The 25,635-nt window shown below is 31.3% G+C and overlaps 2 protein-coding genes across 4 annotated transcripts in view; one reads left to right on the top strand and one right to left on the bottom strand.

Moving 5' to 3' along the window:
- Positions 1–11,236, top strand: part of LOC118197706 (potassium/sodium hyperpolarization-activated cyclic nucleotide-gated channel 3-like) — an 847,214-nt gene extending 835,978 nt beyond the window's left edge. For all 3 annotated transcript variants that reach the window (XM_085815327.1, XM_085815328.1, XM_085815329.1), the window contains one exon: positions 1,589–11,236. In XM_085815327.1, the coding sequence (XP_085671453.1) occupies positions 1,589–2,064 (476 nt within the window). In that variant the 3' untranslated portion in view covers positions 2,065–11,236. The remainder of the gene's footprint in view (positions 1–1,588) is intronic.
- Positions 11,237–11,965: 729 nt separating this feature from the next.
- LOC118197707 (alkylglycerol monooxygenase-like) overlaps positions 11,966–25,635 on the bottom strand; it is a 94,089-nt gene continuing 80,419 nt past the window's right edge. The window contains exons 9-11 of the mRNA XM_085815330.1: positions 19,861–19,977; positions 16,615–16,697; positions 11,966–13,419 (exon numbers count right to left, since the gene is read on the bottom strand). Coding sequence (XP_085671456.1) covers positions 13,212–13,419; positions 16,615–16,697; positions 19,861–19,977 — 408 coding nt within the window. The 3' untranslated portion in view covers positions 11,966–13,211. The remainder of the gene's footprint in view (positions 13,420–16,614; positions 16,698–19,860; positions 19,978–25,635) is intronic.

The following is a 25,635-nucleotide window of genomic DNA, read 5'->3' as shown; positions in this document are numbered from 1 at the left end:
GTTTTTAAATTTATTCCTACTACTTTCCGGACAAGCCCTTAGTTCAATGGTGTGATAAATTGCTGTAAAATATAGTATTTAGCATTAGAACGCAAATTAATTTTAGAATAAACTTCATCTAACGTATATCCAGTAATTTTCTTATTATTTCTGAATTTAAAAATTATCAAAATTGTTCTAAGCATATGAATGCCATGCAAATTGCGTATGATTACACGTAAATATAACGTAGGTAAAACTGAAAACGTAACCGATTTGTGGTTTCTTCCCTTTTTCTGAAAAAAAAAAACGATATGGAAAGGATATTGCATTTCAATAAATATGCGCTAATTCTGTAAGAGTATCCGTAACCGATTAATATTCAGATAGATAAGAAAGCACAATTAACCACTTATGCAATAACTTAATATTCCATTATCGGTGGTTCTTTATTCTATTGGCACAAATAAAGACACTTTCCTTTAACTAAATCTATTTAATGAAGAGAAGCCTATGTACAAGTATTATATACAGAATACAGGATATCTAGTTTATACCACTCTTATCAATCTCTCAACTCCCTCTGGTGAAAACTCTTCATTAGCTAAACCATACGGGCGGCGCAGCGGCCTCTATCTCTTTTTCTACATCACTCACTGCAGCAAAGTGTTTATTTATTTCTAAAATGACAATCAGATCCCAAATCTATACAAACTTTTATGTAAACGCAAAATATAATTTGATAGTTAAATATATGTTAGTTAATAAATTAGTTAAATATGCAATAGTCATTATAAAAACAGAAAAATATATTAAGCTCATATTAAAATTACAAAATTATGAATATAAAAGCAATTTTATTCAAATTAGGTGTATTTTGTGTTCACTTTCCATTTGTCTTGTTGAAAAGACGATCAAGTTACCGTTTATTGATCTTAAAAGGTAAAATTCTTAAAATTCATCTTCAAAACAAGATGAGCATGTAATGTAAATTATAACTCTATTTCTCTGTTTCTCTGTTTCTCTGTTTTTATTTTAGGTACTTTTATTACTATAATTTCCTCTATAAAAATCTTCTAATTGTTTCTACGATTTACTTTCCTATACAAAAATCTTGTAATTGTTTCCATGGTTTTCTATACGTAAAGAGTGCAATTTGAGAAATCGGATAATAAACATTTAGAAAATAATGGAGTCACTATCTTATACCATGTTTTATTTCCATGATGAAGTGAGCTAGTAATACTTTACTTCTTCCATTTATAATGCAAATAGCGGAAATTTTATCACCGTTTCAGAAAATGATTACCGTTTTGCATTATTACTTTTTTTTTTTTTTTTTTTCAGTTTTTCTTTAGCTACCGGGAATAATTTCTCCATTTTATAAATTAATTTTAGGAACCGTACTTGTGTGACATTGGTTTTTTATGCTTTTACATAAAGCATTTCAGTACTTTTAATATAAATAATGCTTACTTTTCCCCTCTATAAGTGACTTTTAGAAAATCTCCTTAACTGACTTTTAGAGAGCCGTAAGTAAATAATTATAGCAGGAAATATCGAAATGATTATTTATATGATTAATAATTACTATTATTTTTCCTTCTAGAAATCTGCTTGCTGACGAACGCCCGGCGAGTCGCGAGCGTTCGAGCTGAGACTTACTGCAATCTGTTCTCTTTGTCGGTGGAACACTTCAACGCCGTCCTCGACTTATACCCGCTGATGCGAAGGACGATGGAGTCCATAGCTGCGGAAAGACTCAACAAAATAGGCAAGAACCCGAGTCTAGTTTCCAACAGAGAAGACCTACAGACAGACCTAAAGACGGTCAGTCTGTTGCTGCAGAGTGCCCAGAGCGACTCCGACGACTCCAACAAAGGAGGCGGCCTCCTGTCCATGGGCGGTCATTTGTCCGTGGCGAGGGGGATGCCCAGACCCAAGTCCGAGAGCTGCTTTCCGCGGATGGACCTGGGATTTCCGGACAATTCCGCGCCCGGATCCATGCACAGGTCCGAAACCTTCTATCAAGCCACAAGTTTGCCCAACACGGAGCAGGTTTTCCAGTCCATGTTCCAAGCATGAAGTCAAATTAATTACCTCCACTAGTGACATCAACCAATAATATTTGCATGAGCAAACTCAGAAACACCCGCATGTCGCCGCCGATTGCGTGCAGACAATTCAATGGGTGCAACTACATTAGTATTATTAAACGTCATTCTTTTAACAAAATACTTAGCACCCAGAGTTTGAAAATCAGAAAAAGAAGATATTCACGTGGTCTTCAACCAGTTCTTCCTATTACCTACCGAATGGATTATCAATCCAAGCACTAATAGTCTAACTGTTAATATTATGCTGATTGCGTTCAAAACTATTTTAGAACGATTTGTTGCAAAGCAAAAATTGTGAAATTTTAGTGTTAAAAAATAACATTTTCTCAATATGAGATTAAACTTTAATCCTTTATAATTCAGGAAGCTGTTCAGTTCATGTACTATGATTTATTTTAGATGATGTTTTAAATTACTATTGCATACAAAAATTTTCAAGGAACTTGGTTTACATTTTGAAATATGAAAAAAATATGTAAATTTAAAATTGCTTGTCAAATCCATCATTAAGCTTTTTATAATCCCCAATATACTTAAAAAATGCAGAACTGTATCTTATTTTTTTGACTAACTGTTTATGAGAATTTTGTACTACACTGTGTTGTGTCACACCGAAAATGTAAAGTTCTTAAAATAACTAAGTTTGTGAACAATTCATGAAATTTCATATTTCAGATTATCAACAAATTCTTTTAGCGCGAATGCTCTTTAGACTTCAGGAAGCTGTAATTTAAATTAAGTTTTTATTAGCATTTAAGTTATTTAAAATTATATCGAAACGTCATACTAAAGTATCAGAAAATTTTCGATGAGAATAATGCATGGCATTACTCCAGAGCTCGAAACTTAATAGCAATGCCTTAACCTTGAAGTTTCGAAAGCGCACTAGAGGAGTGCTATCATTCATTAAGTATGAAGACTGGAGCGTAATCGAGCTAATATTCATGTGAAGTTAGATCCATCGTTAGCGGAACTTCCGCAGTGCTTAGTGAAATCCCAGTTAATTAGAGCCTCGTTAACCAAACGATGATGATTAGCCGGATTAATGCCTTCTAGATTGTTGATCCTTGAAGAGAAAGGTTATGAAAAGTGTTAAAATGATTAAAAAGAAACCAGCATTCTTTTAGGTTTGTGGTTATGAGTTTGAACCAATATGGGATCATTGTACTGGGGTTTTGCAATGAAAATTATATAAATTTGAAAATGATGTAATTATTTTTTAACTTTCTAAATGGACCAAAGTTTTATAGATTTTGCTAAAAGTATTTACATTTATCCAACTATTTTTGTTAATTAATTTTATTAATAAGCACAAAAAAGATTAATTTTATAAAAAATGGAGAGGCTAGTAGTTTTATCATTGCGCATCGTGAGATGAACTAAAAATTAAACTACGTTTTAATTTGTATCGTAAGTGAATTTACTTAACACACGAAAATTCTAGAAAATAGGATATAAATATCAATTTATGAAAAAATAATAATATATAATGTTCTAATAATGAAGGTTATAATGATAAATTTTCAACATTAAAGTACCATACATCATTGTTCGACTGCCTTCCAGAATGGGATAGACAAGTGACGACCCGTTTAAAAAGACGGCAGCAATTAAATCAGATATTAGATGGTATTATTTGAAAGGTGTAAGAGGAGAAATAAAATGCCAGTATATTTGAAATTAGCTTCATTTTTACTTTTGATATCTTTGCTGAAATAATTATTTATGAACTGTAGTTTTTAATTTTAATTAACTAGGACAATATACCCTTTATATAACTTAAGATCAGTTGTTTTTATGCGTTTTTCCTCATTATATTAAAACAAATAATAAACAAATCGTTCTAAAGTAGTTATTCTGAAATCAAGAACGCGTCCTATATATGCAAGTAGTGTGGTATGTATTATATGGCTGTATTGAAGTATGCTACGCTTTTAGGAAAAATAACAAATTTAAATATCAAGATTGTGATAACTAATATATAATATGACGTTAACTACAGAACTGTTGTTGCAGTTTAAATTAGGAAATTTTATTTACATATACAAATACTTAAACTGTTCATGCAAAAAATAATCAATTTAATGATTTAAATGTTACATTTATGTGTTGTATAAAAAATACTTTTTTTAAATATTAGTACTGATAGTTAGACAGCTATATGTGTAACTAAATTACAAGTAATTAATGAAACTAATGAAAATTTATAAAATTAATCTTTGAATAGTTTTGTAGTTATTAATTACAAAGTATTCTGATGTATTCAAGTCATTATATCGTTTTCTGTTGCATAATTACCTTCTTCAAATGTTATGAAGTTGTATTTTAATAACAGATTTAATCATATTTTTAACCAGCTGATGATCAGTTTAAATAATTAAAAGTATTCCAGACAATTACTCTGTGCAAGAGGTACGTCATTAAGCTCAAAAGCTTCGCTTATAAAACTAATCAGAATCAATGACTATTTGCAAAATGACTTCTTTGTAAGCTGCTCGTCTTCACAAATTCTACATTAGGTACATTAGAGATCCACAAATGGCGGAAATGTAGAAAAATTGAAGTTTTTGGACTTTTATTGCTAGTATAACACATCTAGGCCAGAGTAAATAATTGTTTGAAATATTTTTACAAAGAAGAAACATAAGAGGCATACTTCCACATTTAATCGATTATTCTAGCTCTAAAATTCAGAAGTTTTAGTTTTCTCGAATGTTAAATTTATGCACAGTAGTAAATTTAATATATTATAAAATTTAAATAACAACATTTTCATGTAAAGGGAGTTTCATCGCCATTAAAGTTGTAAATGTTGAAGGGCTAAATTACAGTTAGTACTCATAATAATTTTCTATCTCCAAACTAATCATTTTACAAATGCTAAATTCAAAATTAAGGCAGAAAATGTTTTAAACCTTTAGAATTGTGCCTCTTAGTTTTTCTCTCTCATTAATTTTACACTTTTTTACTAAAAAATATGAAGCATAAGTTGCTGGTAGGAAAATTATTTCAGAATTTGAATCGATAATTTTAAGTCATGTGTGCGAAGCGTCAACTAAATCCTGGTTTCCTTTCTATCGAGCTTCTTCTTCATTAGTCCAGGAATTCTCAACTTGTCCCATTTCCAACAAAAGTGTTGGGAGCTCGCCTATAAATTATTAATTTTCTATTGTATATACAGGTCTCATGCTAAGAAGTAGTTTATTAAATTAATAAGTAGTAAAAATCAAAATCATTTTAAAGTGTACAGTAAATAGATTCTCCCAAAAAATTACTTTGTTTTCCCTTTGAAAACTATCTATCCTCTAAAAGCTGTCTTATCTTTTCTTGATAACGTAAGGTAATTTCGAGAATGGGAAATACAGGAAATTAGCTTTACTTGTTTGCACTTACTTAAAAACGCTACCAATTTAAATTCATTTCTTCCGCTTTTCGTTTTGTGGAAAAATTTACATCACTTCCATAATATGCAAATACACCGGAATTTTTACATTTTAACAAAAGCAGTGCAAACCATCAAAATAGCAAAAGTCCTTCAATTTTTTCCTAATTCAATGATGTTATTGTTAAGAAAGACAACTTATTCCTTTTTAAAACACCAGAAATATATCGATTAAGCATGGTTGAATTAAAACAGCTAAGTACTGTGAATATTCTACAGCTAAGTATTGTGAATATTCTATTTAATAATTCTATGAAAAATTATTCGATTGAAAAATTTAGAGCTATTATCAATTTATTGTGTGATAATTTTAAAATTGAATAGTTCAATATTTTCTATTCCAATAACTAATATTTTGCTCAAAATAACAATTTATTTTACATTACACTTAATTCGATATCTTAATTCAATAGTTTCAACTAATAATTGCAGAAAACTTAAACCTTTATGAGCATCAAAAGAGCAAACTATTCGGTATTCATGTGCCACAGTATTATAACTCTTTTACTATTATTATATTCATTTAGTGATAATTAAACGGAAAGTAAAAATTTAAAAATAAATAAACAATTGTTATTCAAAAACACAATCTACGATAGCTGTTCAACCTTCGTAGAGTCTATGACCTCTCTGCATACGCGTGATTAATCCGCCAATTGTATTTTATCACAGTTCAGTGCATGGCTGCATATAGCTCAGAGCCATTTCTCTCAACATACATCGAGGTTAGCATTCTAGGCAAACGAATACGTTTTTGTGAAACACATTGTGCTGCGATTTAAGACGTATGCAGTAGGCAATCAGACAAAATTTGTCCCCATACTGTAAGCCAAATGACATGGAATAATAGCTTATTAGTTTTGGTTTTGATATTAAATCTGGAATCGAAAGCCTCCTAAATGTTTTTATTGCAATTATTATCCTTTATCATAGATTAGAATGATTCCATTTCAACTTCTTCATAAGGTTGAGAATTGCTGCATTAGGTGTTTTAAACAAATGCACCAAATAGTGCCATGGATTTAGTTGCGCATTCTAACAATCAGAAATCATCGTGTCATTCCGTTGCAAAGCACTCACGTGATATCTGTACGGCTATTAAGGCTGTTCAGCAAGCGCATAGTAATAGATGCTGCAAGTTATATTTTAACAAGGAATTGTAATTCCAAGCATTGCTTGCTAGGCCTTAAAAAGCAAATCACCCGTGCCCTGTACTGTTTGTTAATATAACAAACACTATTGTTGTAGTCCAACAAGCAAAAATGTTATTATAATGATAGTGATAATCAGGAGAGTCAGAAATATAATCGAGCACTTGTAGTATCCCTTAGTGGGCCACCATGTAGCTACTATGCAGTTTTCTGTAGTGAGTCAAGCCAGCAATTAAATGTAGGCTTTGGTGTATTAGTTAAGATGTGACAGTAAATAGGGGTACGAATAAGATTTTAGTTTGTAAAGAGGAGAAGAATAGTGTAATAACGTGAGAAAGAATTTCAACATTTTTGATTTCTTGAGAGTAAATATTTTTGCTTGTATATCTTGAATTTTATTCGTAAAAATTTGCCAAAGAAATATAATTCTACTGAGGAATATTCTAATAAAATTAAAAATAGATGCAACTTTAGAGTTATATCTTTATCATAAAGTACAACTCTAAAATCGTTGAAAATTTTACTTTCCCTGAAATCTGAATAGACAGTTTCCTCAACACATTTTATTTAAACGTAAATCAACTATATATTTTAGTACAAATAGCAAAATCGATTAATCTTTTAAATTTAGTTTTAAATTTATTTTCTAAATTGATTGGAAAATAAAAGCAATTAATATTCTCAAAAACGTTATCATACAGAAAATTGTATCAGCTATTTTAACATATAATAAACAATGGAAATATTTACATTATATACGTTTATAGTAAGTTTAGCTTCTTTCTGAAATATATATTTGTAATGTATTTATATAATTAAAGCATATCCATATCTGTCATATACAGAAATAAAAATGTATTTGCTAAGTTTTGAATTAAACAAATTAATTTATTTTAACAATATTATATGCAATTAAAATATCAGTTTCATACTTTGCAAAGCATTTTTCCGTATTTTTAGATATGTATCTTTTAGTATTATAAATATTGCTTATTAATGTTTTACTTGTTCTTGATGTCGTTTTACAGTAATGTCCAGCATGCATTTTTCTGTCATTCTTATTCAGCATGTTTTTCAATGGTGCGTGTTTTTTTTAATCAACTGAATTAAATAATCCCTAAAACCAACGAAGTAATGTTAATTCTTTCATATTGAAACAAATTTTATTAAAGGCTGCAAGTCCTTTGAAAGCTGCTTAAGCGAAAAATATAATTAAATGAAAGGACAGAATGTTATGAATCTTCACATAATAAAATTTTTTTAAGTCATATGAAAACAAAATTCTAATGTTATTTATTATTCGAAAATGTAAAAACAATGATTCTGAAAAATTTTGCAAGTGCATTTTTAAATCGCACTTTTGTTTTATTTAAATCATTATTACACTTTAGTTTCTGAAATGCAACTATGATCCTTTTTTTAAATAAATATAAAAACAAAAACTAAATGATATTCTAATCCCAACAAGTTAAGAACGGATAAAATAATTATTCTAATTTTTTTTCAATAAAAAGGGATCTTAATTGAAATTTAACTTACATGAAGTTGTAGTTTAAATTATTTTCACTTCAGTGCTTGTAAATTATAAAGTGAATGGAGTAGAGGATTACTAATTAATGTTTTGCTTGTCCTTGATGCAGTTTCAGAGTAACATTCACCATGAATTTGTCTGTCATTCTTATTCAGCAGGTTTTTCAAAAATTTAAGTCAAATTCCGCAAATTTTGTCTAATGTTTCTTCTGTAATGATATAATATAGTTTTCATTTAAGTTCATATAAACTAAGTTGTATCGTCAAGCAGTGAAGAAATTATTCGCAATATATGAAAATCATCACTATGATAATTTGAAGCAGACATTATTTACATTAAAAGAAGTCGCGAAAAAAATTAATAATCTAGAGATATGTATAATTTTAATCCTACTTTAAAATGTTCTTAATATTTTAAAACTGAAGGTATTCGGAACATGTGAGTGTGGTTTTATACAATGCGTATTTCATAAAGAGATGTTATATTTTATATGAAGTGAATGGTTAACAAATTTTTGAATAGCTAAAACACACGTATTAATATTCCTTTCATTTATAATACATTTTGATGCATTTTTAAAAATCATATCCAAGGTAAGAATGAAAAATAAAAGAAATTTCCAGTATTCATAATATATATTTTGAAATTAGTATGTAATATATGTATAAAAGAATGATCTTTGAGAAAGGGAACACTGTTTAGAAAGAGAACCATGACTGCTGTGATGTATATATATATATAGCAACTGTTGTAATAACACATATTCTAAGGCCTCTAGTCTTGATAATCATAACATTTGATACGATAGTGCTGTACTCCATTAGCTGTTTCCTCAGTCGTTCGTTTTGCATAAAATGATTTGCTCAGCGCAATCAGATAAATATATTCTATATCCTCCTTTTTGGAACTCTTTTTCATATGCACTGCACATACTCTGTTGTACCAGTCACTGTACGTTAAACGTTGTACTATTTTTGCAGTCTAATAGTACTTTGCACTTGTACGAAGCTTGTTTCTTTGCTCGGTTACTTTCCTCGCTGACATGAAAAGGCTAGTTACTCGTCATTGATGATTTCCTTCTATAAATAATCGCGTACGTAAAATAAATAAAATTTTTGTAACATTTTAGAAGTGTCTATCATACTTTATAAAATTTGAAATTAAGTTTGCGTTCCGTACTTGAAAAATTATCTGACAATTAAAGAAAAAATGAGAAGTTAAATTCGAGAAGTCTGAAACATAGAACCATATTTAATTCTGATCACTTTTTTAAAACTTTTAAACATTTCTAAATCAAAATTTCAAACTTACTTTTGAAGGCAAAATCAAGAAACATAGCGAACTGTTGTTTCTTCTTTCAGAAATTTGGAAAATATTTTGTAAATAGCTCCATAAACCTTAGTAAATTTGTAAAACAAAATTGCATAAAAACATTCATAATCAAGATTTTAAATGTTTATTGAAAAGACAAAGTAATCCAAGTTAATAAATAAAGACAATACTGTAAGAAAAGTTACAGAAGTATTAACTTATTTACTAACTCTAAAACTTCTTTACTCGCTAATCTTTACTTCATCTAAGTTTTATAAATAATAACTCGATATTGAAATATTAAAAAATGCGTTTAATTATTATAAATATCCCTTACTAAACACACTGTATCTTTTGATAGAATACGATTTAACAATTAAACATTCTGAAATCTTTCACTGATATACTAAGTACGAATACGACGATATAGTACTCGTATGTTCCATCGTAGTTCTAATGTAAGAGAACAGACTTCTGATTATATTTTCCAATTAAGTGAAATCATAATGACTGAAAATTTTGCGAAATGACAACATTGAAGGGATGGTTTTTTCTCTTCTCTTCTTTCAATGTGTTTAGAGTTTCTAACTTTGCCAAATAAATTTAGTACGTTATTGTCGATTAAAATCTTAAACGTGAAAAGCGAATAAAGATAAATTTGATGGCAGCCAATGAAAATGTAATACACGCACCTGAATGACTGTATGTCATGATCCGTGTGTAAAGATCCATTTATTAATTTTAAAGCTTTTTAAATAACTAGCTTCTAATAGCTTAATTAATTTTTAAAAGTTAAATTTAAAAAATTTAATTTTAAAAAAAGGCGCCGGAAAAATATTTTTCATCTAACTGATTAAATTCTCAAATCTTAAAATGAAAACAAATCTAAATTTTTCCTTTAAATCTTGCACAAGATTAAGAAAATTCAATACAATGAGCTTTGATGTACATGAAGAATCAATAATCGCAATTTAGACAAGCTTGCTGTAACACATCTAGGCACTGCTTCTAATTACCTTATTCAATCTCTTTGCCTCGACGCCGCAATTTTCTGGCATTTTTTCAGTTGCACAAAAAGGAGGAAACCTTAGCTTCTTTCATTTCGCCCCGAGGAAAGGACCAAGCAGTTCAGAGTACAACAAGAGACTGGATTATATATTTTGAAAATGGTTGAGCTGTGTTCATTTTGAGTGGTGCTAATGACCTTACGCAGCGCTAGTTAAGCAAAATATTCTTTGGCAAACTCGAAATATTCCGTTAATTTAAAGGCACATACTTCTTGTATAATATTTGATGAAATAATTTCTAACTACCTTTCAAAATAACATAAATGTAGACTTAGGCAGCTTAAATTCGAATCCCTTCCTCCATTTACCTTTTAAAATATATCCCTTAATATATTACATTAAAAGGAACTATTAAGTTTCTTTTGTGATATTGGCCGAATATCTTAAATTTCTATAAATAATACCCTATGTATATATGTTACTTTTTATTGGACACATATGCGTTTTTATTCGTAAACAAATTTAATTGTGCAAAAGTTTGCGAAGTGTTTCGAGTTTGCCAAAATATTTGGAACTTTTATTAATCTTTACATCAAGAGCTGATAATAGCAAAAGATTGTATGCTATTTTTGAAGTATGTAAGATGAATTTCTGTGAACAAGCAAGCTGAATCAATAAAGGTTATTATTTAAGGCAAACATCTGTGTTTACTTCTTACCACGTTCTTCCACACTGCAGTATGCTATCAAGTGAATGTTAAGTCATAACTTGCAATGTTTTTCATTCACTGATACTGCGTAATAATCACACTGTGCAATAAATTTTAATCATCATAGTTTTAAGTAGATAGTAGTTTTATATCTAGCTATAATCTACTTAAAAATAACATATACAAGTATCGCTTGTTTACCACAGTAGATAGGCTCCTAGAAAACAAAGTGTTTTGTGAAACGTGTTATACAGGACTAATAACCAATATGAAATAGAGCGATGTGCTTCGAAAGCTTTTGAGAGCAAAATATTTTTAATGGTTCTCTCTATTGCCTCATAACTTACTCATAACTAACTCTATTAACCTCATAACTCATAACTCATAACTTTAGAATTTTTGCAGCGGGAGATTCCTTTTCTCTCATTTTAACAAACCATTCAAAATTTTCCATCTCCAAAGAAATAAATTTTATTTTAAAAGCTGACTTCTCACTTTCAGATATAGTTTGGGACTCAAATATTATTTCGCAATAATTATTCCTAAAAATGTCAAAGCATGTTAGTAACACATACCTAATTTTTTTAAGTTTCTTCCAAAATCACAATTACGTAATTTATTCAATCTGCCAAACTGAACACTTGCAGCATAAGATGAATACTATGTAATGATGGAAACAACTCAATTTCAAAAGAATTTCGACGTGAGAGAAAGTAAGTATTTGCAGAATTTTTTTTATTTTTGTCTGTATAAATCAATAGGTTGTTATTACACACGATGGCATAGTAGGAAACTTCATATTGTAAATTGCATATTTATTTGAGTGCTAAAATGAAACCGTACTGCCTCGCTATACAAGGTTTTTTATCGTATTTCTTATCGCGTAAGAGCGAAATCGTGTTATAAGAAGGATGGATACCTGTAATTAAAATTTATTTAAATAAAATGCTATAAAATAGTTTCTGAAAAATTTAAGGATTTGATTTAAACAAAATGAAAAATGCTAAATGTTTTTTTAAATATTTATGAGAAAATAAAGGTTTTAACCGTTTTATTATAATGTTTCTTCAAATGAGTTGTATGTATACTTTTTCAGTTGCGTTTGTGGTTTTATTAAATATGTTCCTCCATGAAGTACAAATCCTAATGCAAGTGTGCTAAAAAATCAGTAGATGAAAGAAATCCCCTATCTTCAGAATTTCTTTTTATGATGTACACTAAAAATTGAGCAAGAAGCAATTTCAGAAGCATTTCTTTTATTTCGCAATCTAGACAATTTTTAATTTGTTGAAATAATACAAAACCGTATCTTAACCAAATGTTTTATTTCAGTATTTAATAAAACAAGAAGAAATGAGACATTCTGAAAGACTTTTCAAAATAAACATGTGTTTCTTCATGTATTAAGGTGAACTCTCTGCCTTTCATCCTTCAAACATTTTAGTGCTTGAGTAACTGTATTTTTTCTTGGTTAATTTAAAGATAAAAATTATGCTTAATCCAAGCACAATATTAAATTATCATATTTACTTGCATACTTATTCTCCAACCTTTTCCAGCATGTGATTTAGAAACTAATGATTTATAGTAGCAGCGTGAGAAGTATAAATTGACAGAAATGCTGGAAAAAAGAGTAGTACTGAAAGCAACAACTATTTTGTAAATATGGAATGCAGTAACATCAGTACATATACTCGTATGTATGTTTTAATGTAATTAAAACCTTCTCCTCTCAGAAACAATATACATCGCATAATTTTCTCTTTGTAAGTTTGAAAGGTTACAATTATTGAAGTAGAAGTAGTAATTGATGATGATAAGCTAGCAATACGGTATTTAATGAACACAGTAAGCGAGAAAATACGGAACGCTAATAATTTGTAGTAAAATCTAAAATGACAGCAGTCAAATGAAACAATTGGAAACGCGACCAGTTTTATTTCAGCGTAATGAAGAAGCTAGTTTCAACCTTTCATTGCTTTTTTCCAGTTAATGTTAGTGACGAATGGTAAGGCAAAAATCCAAAACACAAATGATATGAAGAACAAAATTCTAAATCCATACATAGACGCATGTAGCAAGTAAAACGTGCTTGGAAACTCTTTACGAATCATCGTTTCTGCCAAGAAGTAGAGAGGACATCGGAGAAGCTCAATGATTGGTCCCCAAACACTATAAAAATATTAAAAGGCATTAGAACTCTTTAAACAGGTCGAATTTAAAATTCAACACTAAGAAATATCAAAAAACGCCATGACAACTAATATATAAAATATGTTTGAAAATAAAACAAAACAAAAAAAAAAAAAAAAAAAAAAGGTCAGCCGCATTGTAAGCCGGTACATTGGTTTACACTTTTTACTGTTTTAAAAATGTCAATCTTGCATATAACATAAATTTAATTTTAACTTTGTTCACATGAATAAAAAATCGCTAATTAAAAACTAGACTTTTGTAGGAGCACTTTCAAGCACATCCCCTACAGCTTATGAAAAGATTTAACGTAAGTATAAATATTTCATACTCAAATCAATGCCTTCGATAATTTGTTTTCCTTATAGACTGCTAAATTTGTTTAGTTTCATTAACTATGGAAACTAATTATTTATTATTCAAAAATTAAATATTAGGTTTAGCATTTAAAACGATACTTAATACGAGACTTTATGTACATTCAACTCCATTGGTGTAAAACATTAACGCGAAAAACGCTGAACATCCTAGAAACAAAGCAGCAGATAAAAACAGTTGTCCGTTTTAGTTAGCCCTTTTTCGTTATACTGAGGTATAAAGGTCTTAGGATCTTTCATCTAAAAGGTGATAAAGTCATCTAAATAAAAGGTGAAAAAAAATTTCGTATTATACTAAACTCTTATGAGAGGTATTATGTTCGAATTGTGATGTCACAGGTTGTAGTCTGTGATGTGTAAGTAATATATATATCGGTTTTGTGGATTGAATGCCCACAGAACCGATGACAGCATGAAAAAATTTATTTATTCTCGAACATTCCACAAAAGAACTCATGCAGCTTTTATCAGTAAGATACAACTCAGTCAATAGTTAGTTAATACTTCAAATTCTAAGAAAATTAAACATAACGCAATGCAAAGTTCATCTAAAATGTGAAGCTCGCATGGAAATCTCTCGATACTCCGAAGACGACTCTGAACTAGGAAACTAAGAACTTATGCTCTCTGCGGTCTTATATAGTTTTCCGCTGGCCGCCAAGAATTTCCCAGTACCTTCCATTTCTTTTACCTTTCATTCTAGTTCATTCCAGTACCTTCTATTCATTTAGATTTGCAAAGGAGTTGATGAACTTTATAAATGGCAATAGAACAATATTGGAAATTTTGGTTTGACGTTTTTAACTGTATTTTTGTTTTAATCTGTATTGTGCTGAATTAACCATGAGACCGATTATTATCGGCCAGGAGGGTTGCAGCCCACTCGTATATTACATTGCATTACCTTCCATTTCTCGAAAATATTGGAAGGCATATAAGGAACGGTCACGGTTGCAGCTGCATACAGGGATCAATTACATCTACACATTTGGAGATTTCTCGCCAAATTTGGAGACAAAAATTAATCGCCAAAATCATCACCAGCCTAGCCCTATATTTACCTCAATGTTAAATAGACTTGTCCTTGTAATCTTATTTTTTCTGGAGGAGTTTCGCATTTTTCAGGCATTTCATTTTATATTATGAAGAGATACTATAATTTTACGTATAGTTGCACTAAATTTGTTTGACTATATACAAAACTCATAATAATATTTTAATTGACCGGTCTATAATAGCTTTGTCTGCTGCAAAGGAAAGGACGATAACAAATTCAATTTAAGTGCTTGCTGATCACTCTTTATAGTTCAAAAGACATCATTTATAAGTAGTCCCAATTATAGGACAAACTATTCGCAAAACATTTTACTTATAAGTGATGCAAAGGTTAGCACAATTCGTTCCGAGGGTGAAAACAGGAATAAGAAAGGCAAAGTTATTTGCTTTGCAACAACGCTCCAAGCCATACTGCTTGTAAAAATTTCATCGTCAAAGAATATTTAACTTTGTAATAAACTAATAGCATGAAGCAGTTTTCATATTTTCCCGATCTTTTCCTTTGCGAATTTTTTTTTTTTTTTTTTCGTTTTCGCAAAAAAATATTTTTTAAATGTCATTCTTTTGAAGATGCAGATACGATTTAGCAGAAGGAAGAAGAAGAGCTTGAACAGCATTTCAAAAATTTCCTTTCAAAACTGTACCCTTAAGAAGATTGTGAAAGCTTTGTAACTTCTCAAAGAAATTACATTGGAGGTGAATTTATGTAATACTTTGTAAATGTTGCACAAATAAAGATTTTCTATCATTCCTGAAACATTTCCAATGCACTGCATATTATTCACATAATGCTCTCTTGGATGATTATAATACCATTTCGGCTTCCAAGTAGCGAAATCTACAATAACTGATCAAAATCAACAGAAATCGTGTCCTTCGAAATCTGAATTTCCTTAAACAAGTATAATTAACTTCACTGCGGAACAGACTACTGCATTATAGGGCATATTATTAAATGTTTTAGGTTTGGTTTGGTTTATTTGGTAATGGCCAAGCACACGAGGACTATCTGCCTCAGAGGAGAGATGACCCCATAGAGGATTTTCTAAGGGATACTGTCCCGTACCTACGTTACACACGAAGAAAACCACAAAAACGCTCATGCAGCTAGCCTTTTCACAGGAATTTTAAACCGGGACGAACTATATGAACAGTGAACGAAGTGTTTAGTGACTTTACCCCTTGACTACTAGCGGAGTACAACTTTAAGAAATTTAAAATATGAAGCACAATTAGTAGAAATATCAAAATAATTGTATGTTCATTCATTCAAAAGTTTTTTCGTGAATACTAGTGAAACTTCAATTCTAAAATTTTAACTACAATTTCATACCAGTTCATTTCTTCCTTACGTCATGATGAAGCTTTATACTAGTAAACAATCATATAAATTTTATTAATATTTCTTTTAGTAATCAGTGGGATCTTCATTATGCCAATCGACTGCCGGTCCATATTCTGCTATCACCCCATTAATCATCATTAACCTTCCTTTAAAATTTCATCAATATCCTCCAGAGGACCAGTACTGGTTCCATTGGCAACCCCTGATTTAGCACTGTAGTATTAATAGATATGCAACTTTATCCATCTTTAAACTTCCTCATATGTGTCAAATGCTACCTGCTTCAAGACATTTGAAGTGAATCAAAAGATATTAACAAGTCAGTGCTTATAAAAGAAGTAGGGATAAAAATTTACGAAAAAGTCAAGAAACAGTGTAGACGTAACATCTACCTACCTGAGATCCAATAAGCAACCGAGAGCTACGGTAGTAAAAGCAATGGAACAACCACTTATGATGACAACATATGTAGATATTATCTGTAAGAAAAATAGAAACAGCTATAAATAATGGGCAAGTCATAAAAGTAACATAATATAGCCAACAAATATTTTGTCACATAATAGATAGCACTTGTTCGACAACTGTCAGCTAAAAGAAGTTCAATCTATTTTATATAGAATTTCTTTATTTATAAACTACTTAATCATTTAATTATACATTTTTTCCCAAAACGATTTTAACCGGGCATTCCTTATCAAAGCAAACTACCGAAAATATAGTAAATTGCTCACCATTAAAGCCATTAAAATGCTCACCAAGAAGGCGGCATGCAACAAACGTCAAATTTGCGTGAAAGGTACACGAGCTGCAATTTTCAAATAATTAACATTTCAGCGCATGTGCTCAAAGCAAGTATGGATAACAACATGTACAATGTGTATAAATGGGAGAATTTCACAATAGTTTCTTATTTGGAAATCGTATGAATCGATGGATCAAGAGAGCCATACTGACAGCCATACAGGATCTCAGTAACCCCGAGAAACTAACGCCCAAGAGGACAATATGTTGTTATCTCGGACAAATATGATTTGCCGAATCGTACAGCCGCGTCACGTACACTGAGTCGAGAATCTAGCTAATGTGCAGGATGACTAGTGTCCTCATGGGCAATGCGACGACCTCTGCAGCGCCGCGGACTTTTAGGAGGGCATCGTTGTTGAAGCTTTACAAGACTCTGAAGCAATGATAGGTGCGCCTATAGTGGTGAGATGAATAGGGATACTGGACACAGAAGTGGCACCACATCCTCTTTTCAGACAAATTCAGGTCTTGTAGATAGTATTATAATAAATGTATCCGTGTGTAGAGGTACCGAGGTCAATGCACAAACGCATGTTTACCAAGCTGTTTTGACTTTGTATACTTGATACAGAGAATGTTCGACTTTCGCTCTGGCCAGCACGTTCTCCAGATTTCTTACCCGCTAAGAACATATGGTCATGGGTTGCCGAGAGACTGGCAGCCATTACGACTGAAGATATCTATCGTAGAGATGAAGTCGCATGAAATGATGTACTCGTATCTATCATCCAGGCTTAGTTAAGCTTATATGCAGCCCGATTACAGCCGCTGTTACGACCAGAGATACAACCTCTATGTATTGCATTCTGCATGCTGTGTTCCTCAAACCATCTGCAAGTTAACTATGTCATGTTCTCAAGATACTGTACATGCATAAAAGGTAAGTTTCTGCTGCTTGCTTTCCTTCCATATGCATCAATTTTAACGGCAAAAAGTCTAATTTGACGCATTATTTTGTTTTGAATAAAGGGGAAATATCCTACATAAAAAAGAGGGTGATAATGAAAAATTCATTTTGTATTTCTTTACATCAGCATATTTATGATGCATTCTGAGAGCTGTCTCATTGAAAAAAACAAGATGACGTAAACATTAAACGAAGATTAGAAAATATAGTACAAGCCCACTTCCTGAACATCCGTAAGAAATGAAGTCAGTCCTAATTTCTTGAGTCTTCTACTCAAAAACAAATAATGCTCTTTCAAAATGTCGTTAGAGAATTCATTTAGAATTTATCTAGGAAATGCTGTCTTGCTGAAGAACAATTTGTAAACGAATACAGCTGGAAATATTTTATAGAGCATTAAATAAGGAAGCAGCAGTAACAACGGATGAGGCGTAAACTGAAGCAAGCACTGTAAAATAATAATGAAATATATCTCCAAAATAAAACGTTGAAAGATATGTTTAAGAGATTCCTGTATTTAAATTTTATTTTCTATTTCCTGGTGGCATACGCAAATAATGAGGTAAGAAGAGTTAATAACTGAGAAATAGCTAAAGTTTTACAAATATGCTGTACTATGCTGTCAATTTTAATTAATGCAAAGAAAATAATTAACGAAAATTTTTTTCTCAAACCTAAACTTCGATGCAGGAAGAATAAATAAGAAGTTTTATAATTTAGGATCCATCCTTTCAAAAAAAAAAAAAAAAATTATAAGCGTAACTTTACTTACAATTCTCTTATTTTGTGATTGAAATTTAAAACTTTTAGATAAATATGAATGTTTTGCTGTAATATCTTTATCATCTGTATTTTAGTCTGAGTAGCTTCATTAAATATCGAGATAATTTCATAAATATAGTAATAAAAATAGTTTTAACTCAGCGTTACTAAATTTACAAACCATCCGACAACGGCTAAGCTGAGAAGTCTTCCTGAACAAGTTAACTATGTCATGTTCTCAAGATACTGTATATGCATAAAAAGTAAGTTTCTGCTGCTTGCTTTCTTTCCATATGTATCAATTTTAATGGCCAAAAGTCTAATTTCACGCATTATTTTATTTTGAATAAAAGTGAAATAACTGAGCTGAGACGGCTAAGCTGAAAAGTCTCTGAAATATAGTATTAAGACATGCTTTTGACAAAAAGGTGAATGCATCGCTGAAAGTATATTATGCCATGCTTTATTAAAGAAACAATGAAATTTTTATTAATTTCAAACAATGAAAAAATGGCGTATCTAAACTCGAAAGCAATATGTATAACATTTTAACTACTGCAGCTGTTATTGTATGTTTTCTATGAGTTCACAGAAAAAAATCGTAATCATCTCATAGATAAATGATATAGTTAATTGATAAAAATTTATGTTAATTCATAAAGATTTTTTAACAACAACTAGAGCTGGATAAGAATGATGCACTAAGCAAAATCAGTAGAATCTAAGGAATAAAACAACGAAAACTAAAATTAAGAATTAATTAGTTCAATAATTTTTTCCATCATTTCTGTTTCAGCAGCCAAAGATGGCAAGGTAGCTGAAATCACAAACGGCGTTACTATTCGCAAAGTTCTTAAAGCCCTTTTCATTGTTTCATGTCTCATATTTCACTGCATGGAAATAATTATACGATAGTAATTTTTTTAAGAGCTTATTTTCAGCACAAGTGTTAAATTTTCCTTCCGTTCTACTATAAAATAAATTAAAAAAAGTACATTGTTTTAATGAAATGAAATATTTATCAAATCTTTTTACATAAAATTAAATGCACTTCATGAAAAGTTTTCTCATTCAGAATGCATCTAGTGGACATTACTTTGTCATAAGTCTTAAAACTGGATGCAAATAGCTATTTCTTACTTTGATAGCGAAAACCAAATACTTACAGAAAGGTTTAGAATCATCAGTAAATATGCTGTTACCATTGCTGAGCCATGTAGCAATACATATAACTGCAACCAATTTGGCAATGATGGATCATACTTTGCTTCTGCATCTTTGGGCTGCATAAAAGATATAACAAATCTAAATAATTAACAACTCTTAAGAAAATGTCCCTATTACACGCATATGATTTTTAATGGATATCGTTTAGCGAAAATACATTACTAAATGATTTGCTGTGCGACTGTTTAAGCTACAACACAGTGAGACTTGTTACTGTTTAATGCAACAATACTCCATTACAAATTTAATGAGAGAACAATGTTTCATTTTAAACTCATCAGTTAGCATTAATGTATTCTATGGACCACATTTCTGAGCACATTTGCTGTCTTCAGTAAATTTAGTTCGATATATTTTATACTAATAATAAAATTAATATTTTTTTAATAAAATAAACAAACGATTTGATTTACTCAAAGTATATAGAATTAGGTGATATTCCTGTGTTTACATGCTACCTGCCCAAGTTTATTATGAAGCTATGCCAGCAACGTTTTAAATGACTAATTATTGATTGCCATATTTTTCTAATCCCGAGATTTAAATTCCCTTGATTTGAATACTAGCTTACTTAAAGATTTCCCCAGCAAGTGAAGTTAATTAATGATACTTAAGAACATCGGTACTTACACTGAAGTGACAAAAGTCATGGGATACCTCCTAATATTTTGTCGGTCCTCCTTTTGCCCGGCGAAGTGCAGCAACTCGACGTGGCATGGACTCAACAAGTCGTTGGAAGTCCCCTGCAGAAATATTGAGCCATGCTGCCTCTATAGACGTCCATAATTGTGAAAGTGTTGATGGTGGTCCATAATTGTGAAAGTGTTGACGGTGCAGGGTTTTGGGCACGAACTCACCTCTCGATGATGTACCATAAATGTTCGATGGGATTCATGTCGGGCGATCTAGGTGGCCAGATCATTCGCTGAAATTGTGCAGAATGTTCTAACCAATCGCGAACAATTGTGGCCCGGTGACATGGTGCATTGTCATCCATAAAAATCCCATCGTTGTTTGAGTACGTAAAGTCCATGAATGGCTGTAAGTGATCTTCAAGTAGCTGAAGGTATCCATTTCCAGTCAATGATCGGTTCAGTTTCACCAGAGGTCTGAGTCCATGCCATGTAAAAACAGCCCAGACCATTATGGAACCACCACCAGCTTGAACAGTGCCTTATTGACAAGTTGGGTCCATGGCTTCGTGGGGTCTGCGGCACACTCGAACCCTACCATCAGCTCTTACCAACTGAAATCGTGACTCATCTGACCAAGCCACGGTTTTCCATTCGTTTAGGGACCAACCGATATGCTCACGAGCCCACGAGGGTCGCTGCAGACGATGTCGTGCTGTCAGTAAAGGCACTCGAGTCGGTCATCTGCTGGCATAGCCCAAGGAAGACAAATTTCGCCGCACGTCCCTCGTACGTCCCGTATTGATTTCTGCGGTTATTTGACGCAGTGTTGCTTGTCTGTGAACATTGACAACTCTACGCAGACGTCGCTGGTGTCGGTCGTTAAGTGAAGGTGGTCGGCCACTGCGCTGTCCATGGTGGGATGTTTTGCCTGAAATTAGATACTCTCGGCACACTCTCGACACTGTGGATCTCGGTATGTTGAATTCCCTAACGATATCCGAAATGGAATGACCCATGCGTCTAGCTCCAACTACCATTCCGCGTTCAAAGTCTGTTAATTCTCGTCGTGTGGCCATAATCACGTCAAAGCCTCTGCACATGAATAACTTGAACACAAATGAAAGCCCTGCCAAAGCACTTCGCATTTATACATTTTCTACGCGATACTACTGCCATCTGTATATTTACATATTGCTATCCCATGATTTTTGTCACTTCAGTGTATATCCTATCCCATCGACCGTGAAAGCTACGATTGAACTGTAAAAGTTGGAGGAGATGATGCCAAAGTTACGCCAATCGTTTCTGAGGAATTCTGAAGGAACTAACACCTCTTCATTTAATACATAATATGTGTTTATAAGCATGATTCGACTCATTTGACTTATGCACTTCGTAAAAAGGCTTGTGCTGGTTTGTACTTTTTGTTAGGGCCTCCAGTTTTATCGGAAACTCTGTTTAAAATGTTATGAATGCAAACTTCCCACAGGTAAACTTTCTAATATAATACTATTTTGTCGGCCATATTTAATTTTCCATATCATGTCTATTAATGCACATTTTGTTTGATGCTAGGATACAATTCTGCTTGTTCTTCTATAGAAATCAGGCCCTAAAATTTAAACATTTTTTTAAGTGCAATAAATAAATTCAGCTGTAAAAGTTAATTTACATCCTTTTTCATAAAAACAAAACGTGGCTTATCAAAATCAATCCGGATTACATCAAAGGAAACGCAGATGATATGAGTGTGCCATTACGCCACATTTATCCATAACTGGTGCCAAATCGCGCTCTCAGCGGTAGTTTCACTGTCCAAGGGTTAATATACGAGTTCTCAGGCATCTGTTGTTAATATAACTATTTATGTGATATTACCAATATAGAGAGTAGATTTTGTAACGGCAAAAGTTGTTAATCACACATTTTTGTAACATTTACTGGGAACAGGATATTCAAAATTTCAAACTCCACGCATCTTCATAAAATTCCCTTTTTAGCCTTTCTAATTTTTTAAACTCTAACCTAAAAAAACTATTAAACGTTTTAATTAAAAACACTGAAAATAATTAAATAAGTTAACTTATAGTAAAAGCGCTCATTAAATAAGACCGTGACTATCAAGATTCAATACAAAGTCACAACTTCTGTTTCGCACGATCTGAATGATCCGTATCACTTCATAGTAGACAAAAATGGTATATTTCTTTATTTGGAGTTCAACTGCTAATGTTTATCAATTCTAACTCTTGAACTAATCCTCTACACTCCCTTTTATTTAAGAAGATCCCGGAAACATATCAAAAATTTCAGCTGTTTTATCAATTTTTGTGAACTCTCGCGAATCGCTTATTTAATTAGGTTCTTCATTTACTGTTATTCTTATCTGAAGGATTCAAGATATTTTAAGATTCTAAAAACTTAATAAACCACTTTTTAGAAATTTTTGCTCCTATTCTTAATCTAATTGTTATTTTTAAGTTATTAATGTGCAATTATTTGTATTATATTTTCTTATATATTATATTACTGCGAAACACGTAAGGGGATGGATTAAGAAAACCATTTCTTTCAAACCGATTAATGTCAGAAAAAGTTTGAGAATCCTTAATCTAGATAATTATTTGGCTTATCATTTTCCCGGAAGCCAAATAAATGCTCTTTTACTGCAATGGAAACAGATAAATTTTATTTTTTTATCCTGTGTTATCTAAGAAATTAACGTAGAAATAAATTATTATCAAACTTGATAATCAATAAAAAATTTATACTTTATTTTTAAGAAGATCGTTGCAAACATTATGGCAAAACTCCTCTGTGTAAAAAAATAGCATATAATGTCATCCTTGCATGTTTAGAAGAGAAAAAGCATTTTTAAGGTTTAACAGAGTTTCAAGAGGTAATCCAACAAAAGAAGGCGTATACATAATATGGACAGTTATTTTTGTTATGTTTTATAAGTTACGTATTTTCTAAAGTAAAATGTGATGATACATTATTGAATTAAATCGCAAATTTATCTGACATGTTTATGAACTTACCACGGATAAATGGATTTCTTCTAAGTCCAGGAACTTACAAAGTTACTTTTCATTGCAAAGTTGTCAATAGGGTAAAGATATCATATACATTCATTCTACATGGGCTTCATATATTCAAATTATATACACTTCCAAAATTTAAGACCTCAATGCAAATTAGCAGTTTCCGAAATCCTAGTTAAGTTTCAGTGGCTGAAGATCATTGTAGATGCAGATTGTAATATGCTAGTATCGTATATTACAGCAAGTCAATATTAATTGTCTGAACATATGCTAACTAGACAGTCGTGCAAGACGCCAGCATTCTGAAGGGTTCATTTAAATGCTTATTAAAAGTATTTATAATATTCGTAGTAAAGGTTTGACGATATTCGTATTTCTATGGCTGAAAAAGGAATTACAAACAAAACAAAAAAAAATTAAACCAAAAAATAAAAGGTGGTCAAAGAATAAATTAAATTTCTTCATAAATGTTTTTAAATGTGTATGTAAACAGAAACTGTAATTTGGAATATTGTAAATATTTTTGTTAATATAATGTAGCGAACAATAAACAAGAAACCAAAGCCACACATTGAAAACGATAAATAAATATACTTATTACTATTAAAAATCTCTTAATTAAGTTCAAATGAGCACTATGCGTCATTTGCATATAAACTGTGCAAAATAAGAAAAGATTTTTTTCCTCAATGGCGGTTTCTAACCGTTTATAGGCGTTGGCCACTACTAAAGTCGGAAGTGGTATTCTCTTTATTATGGAGGCACCAAATAGATGGACCACCGTTGCTTTCTATGAAGGAACAAACAGATCACATCCATGCCTTCTCCGGGTGAAGAATGAAAAGTTTGAATTATAAGTAAGTAACATCATTCGAAAAGGAGAAACAATAGGCAAAATATTTGTTCATATTAAATATACTGAAATAGTAGAATAAGTTTCACCTTTCAAAGCTGTTACATATTCGATTTCAGAAAATTTCTTCCAAATAATAATCAGACCAAATTCCTAATTGCTAGCTTATTAAAAACATCAAATATCTAACTCCAATAGCTAAACGGATAAAAGATTTGATTCATAGGGATCCATTTATAAAGACTGTAGTCTCATGGATGTAAGTTTACATTGGAAAAGAAAAAAGTGAACTAACTGATACAGAGGCAAAACAAGCAACTCAAGAAGATAATGTCGAAACGATCTATATCCGGAGACCTAAATCGTACCTAATACGTGTAAAACGATAACATATTTGCAAGCATTCTCTTGTAATATTTCCTCAGATGAGAATAACTAGTAGGATAGTCAATTTGTGAACAAGACAGATACATATATGAATTTCTACCTACACTCAAAACTAATCACCATCTTAACAAGTACATTATACGGCATGGCCTTCTTTCAATTTTTCACGTCCATCAACTCTCTAACTTTTCCAATTATGGGGAGAAAACTGATGAGAGTACTATGATCACTATTTGTTCAGTTGTCCTCTAACAACAGGAGGCTACCTTAAATACCCGGGCCTGTAGCTTTCGAAATATATGCAATTTAACAAAAACAACCGTCAATCGACGTTTACTAACCAGTTCTCTTTATGTTTTGTCACGTTCCTTTGATTCCCTTGCTTCATCTTAACCACTTCAAGAAGATGTAAATCAGTGAAGAGTACTTAAGAAATACTCGTATTGAAAGAGGTAGAACTGGCAGTAACATTCCCTACACAGTTCGCTCAATTAGCACGCTCGTAAAAATATTTGAAGAGACTGAAAGATAGTATTTAAAGTTATCTTCAGGATGTTTAGAATTCATCAGCGGCCGAGTGGTTAAGATCATGAATACTGGCGATTCGAAGTAGACTCACATCGCAGGGAACAGACTAGCTTCATCATATTTTCGTTTCCTTCTTCATTTATTCGATCAACCCAACAGGACAATTACTTAGAGCAGTAAGATTCTAATATCCTGTTGTTGAGCTTTCAGTATAGAATTTAGGCACACCTTAGAAAATCAAGAAAGCTCCAGATTTTAAATTTTTCG

This window comes from Stegodyphus dumicola, chromosome 4, assembly GCF_044657685.1.
Source record: "Stegodyphus dumicola isolate Sdum_Otavi_A_Nest chromosome 4, ASM4465768v1".
NCBI classification, from domain to species: domain Eukaryota; kingdom Metazoa; phylum Arthropoda; class Arachnida; order Araneae; family Eresidae; genus Stegodyphus; species Stegodyphus dumicola.
The sequence above is the reverse complement of the archived record's forward strand: the minus strand, read 5'-3'. Positions and strand labels throughout refer to the sequence as shown.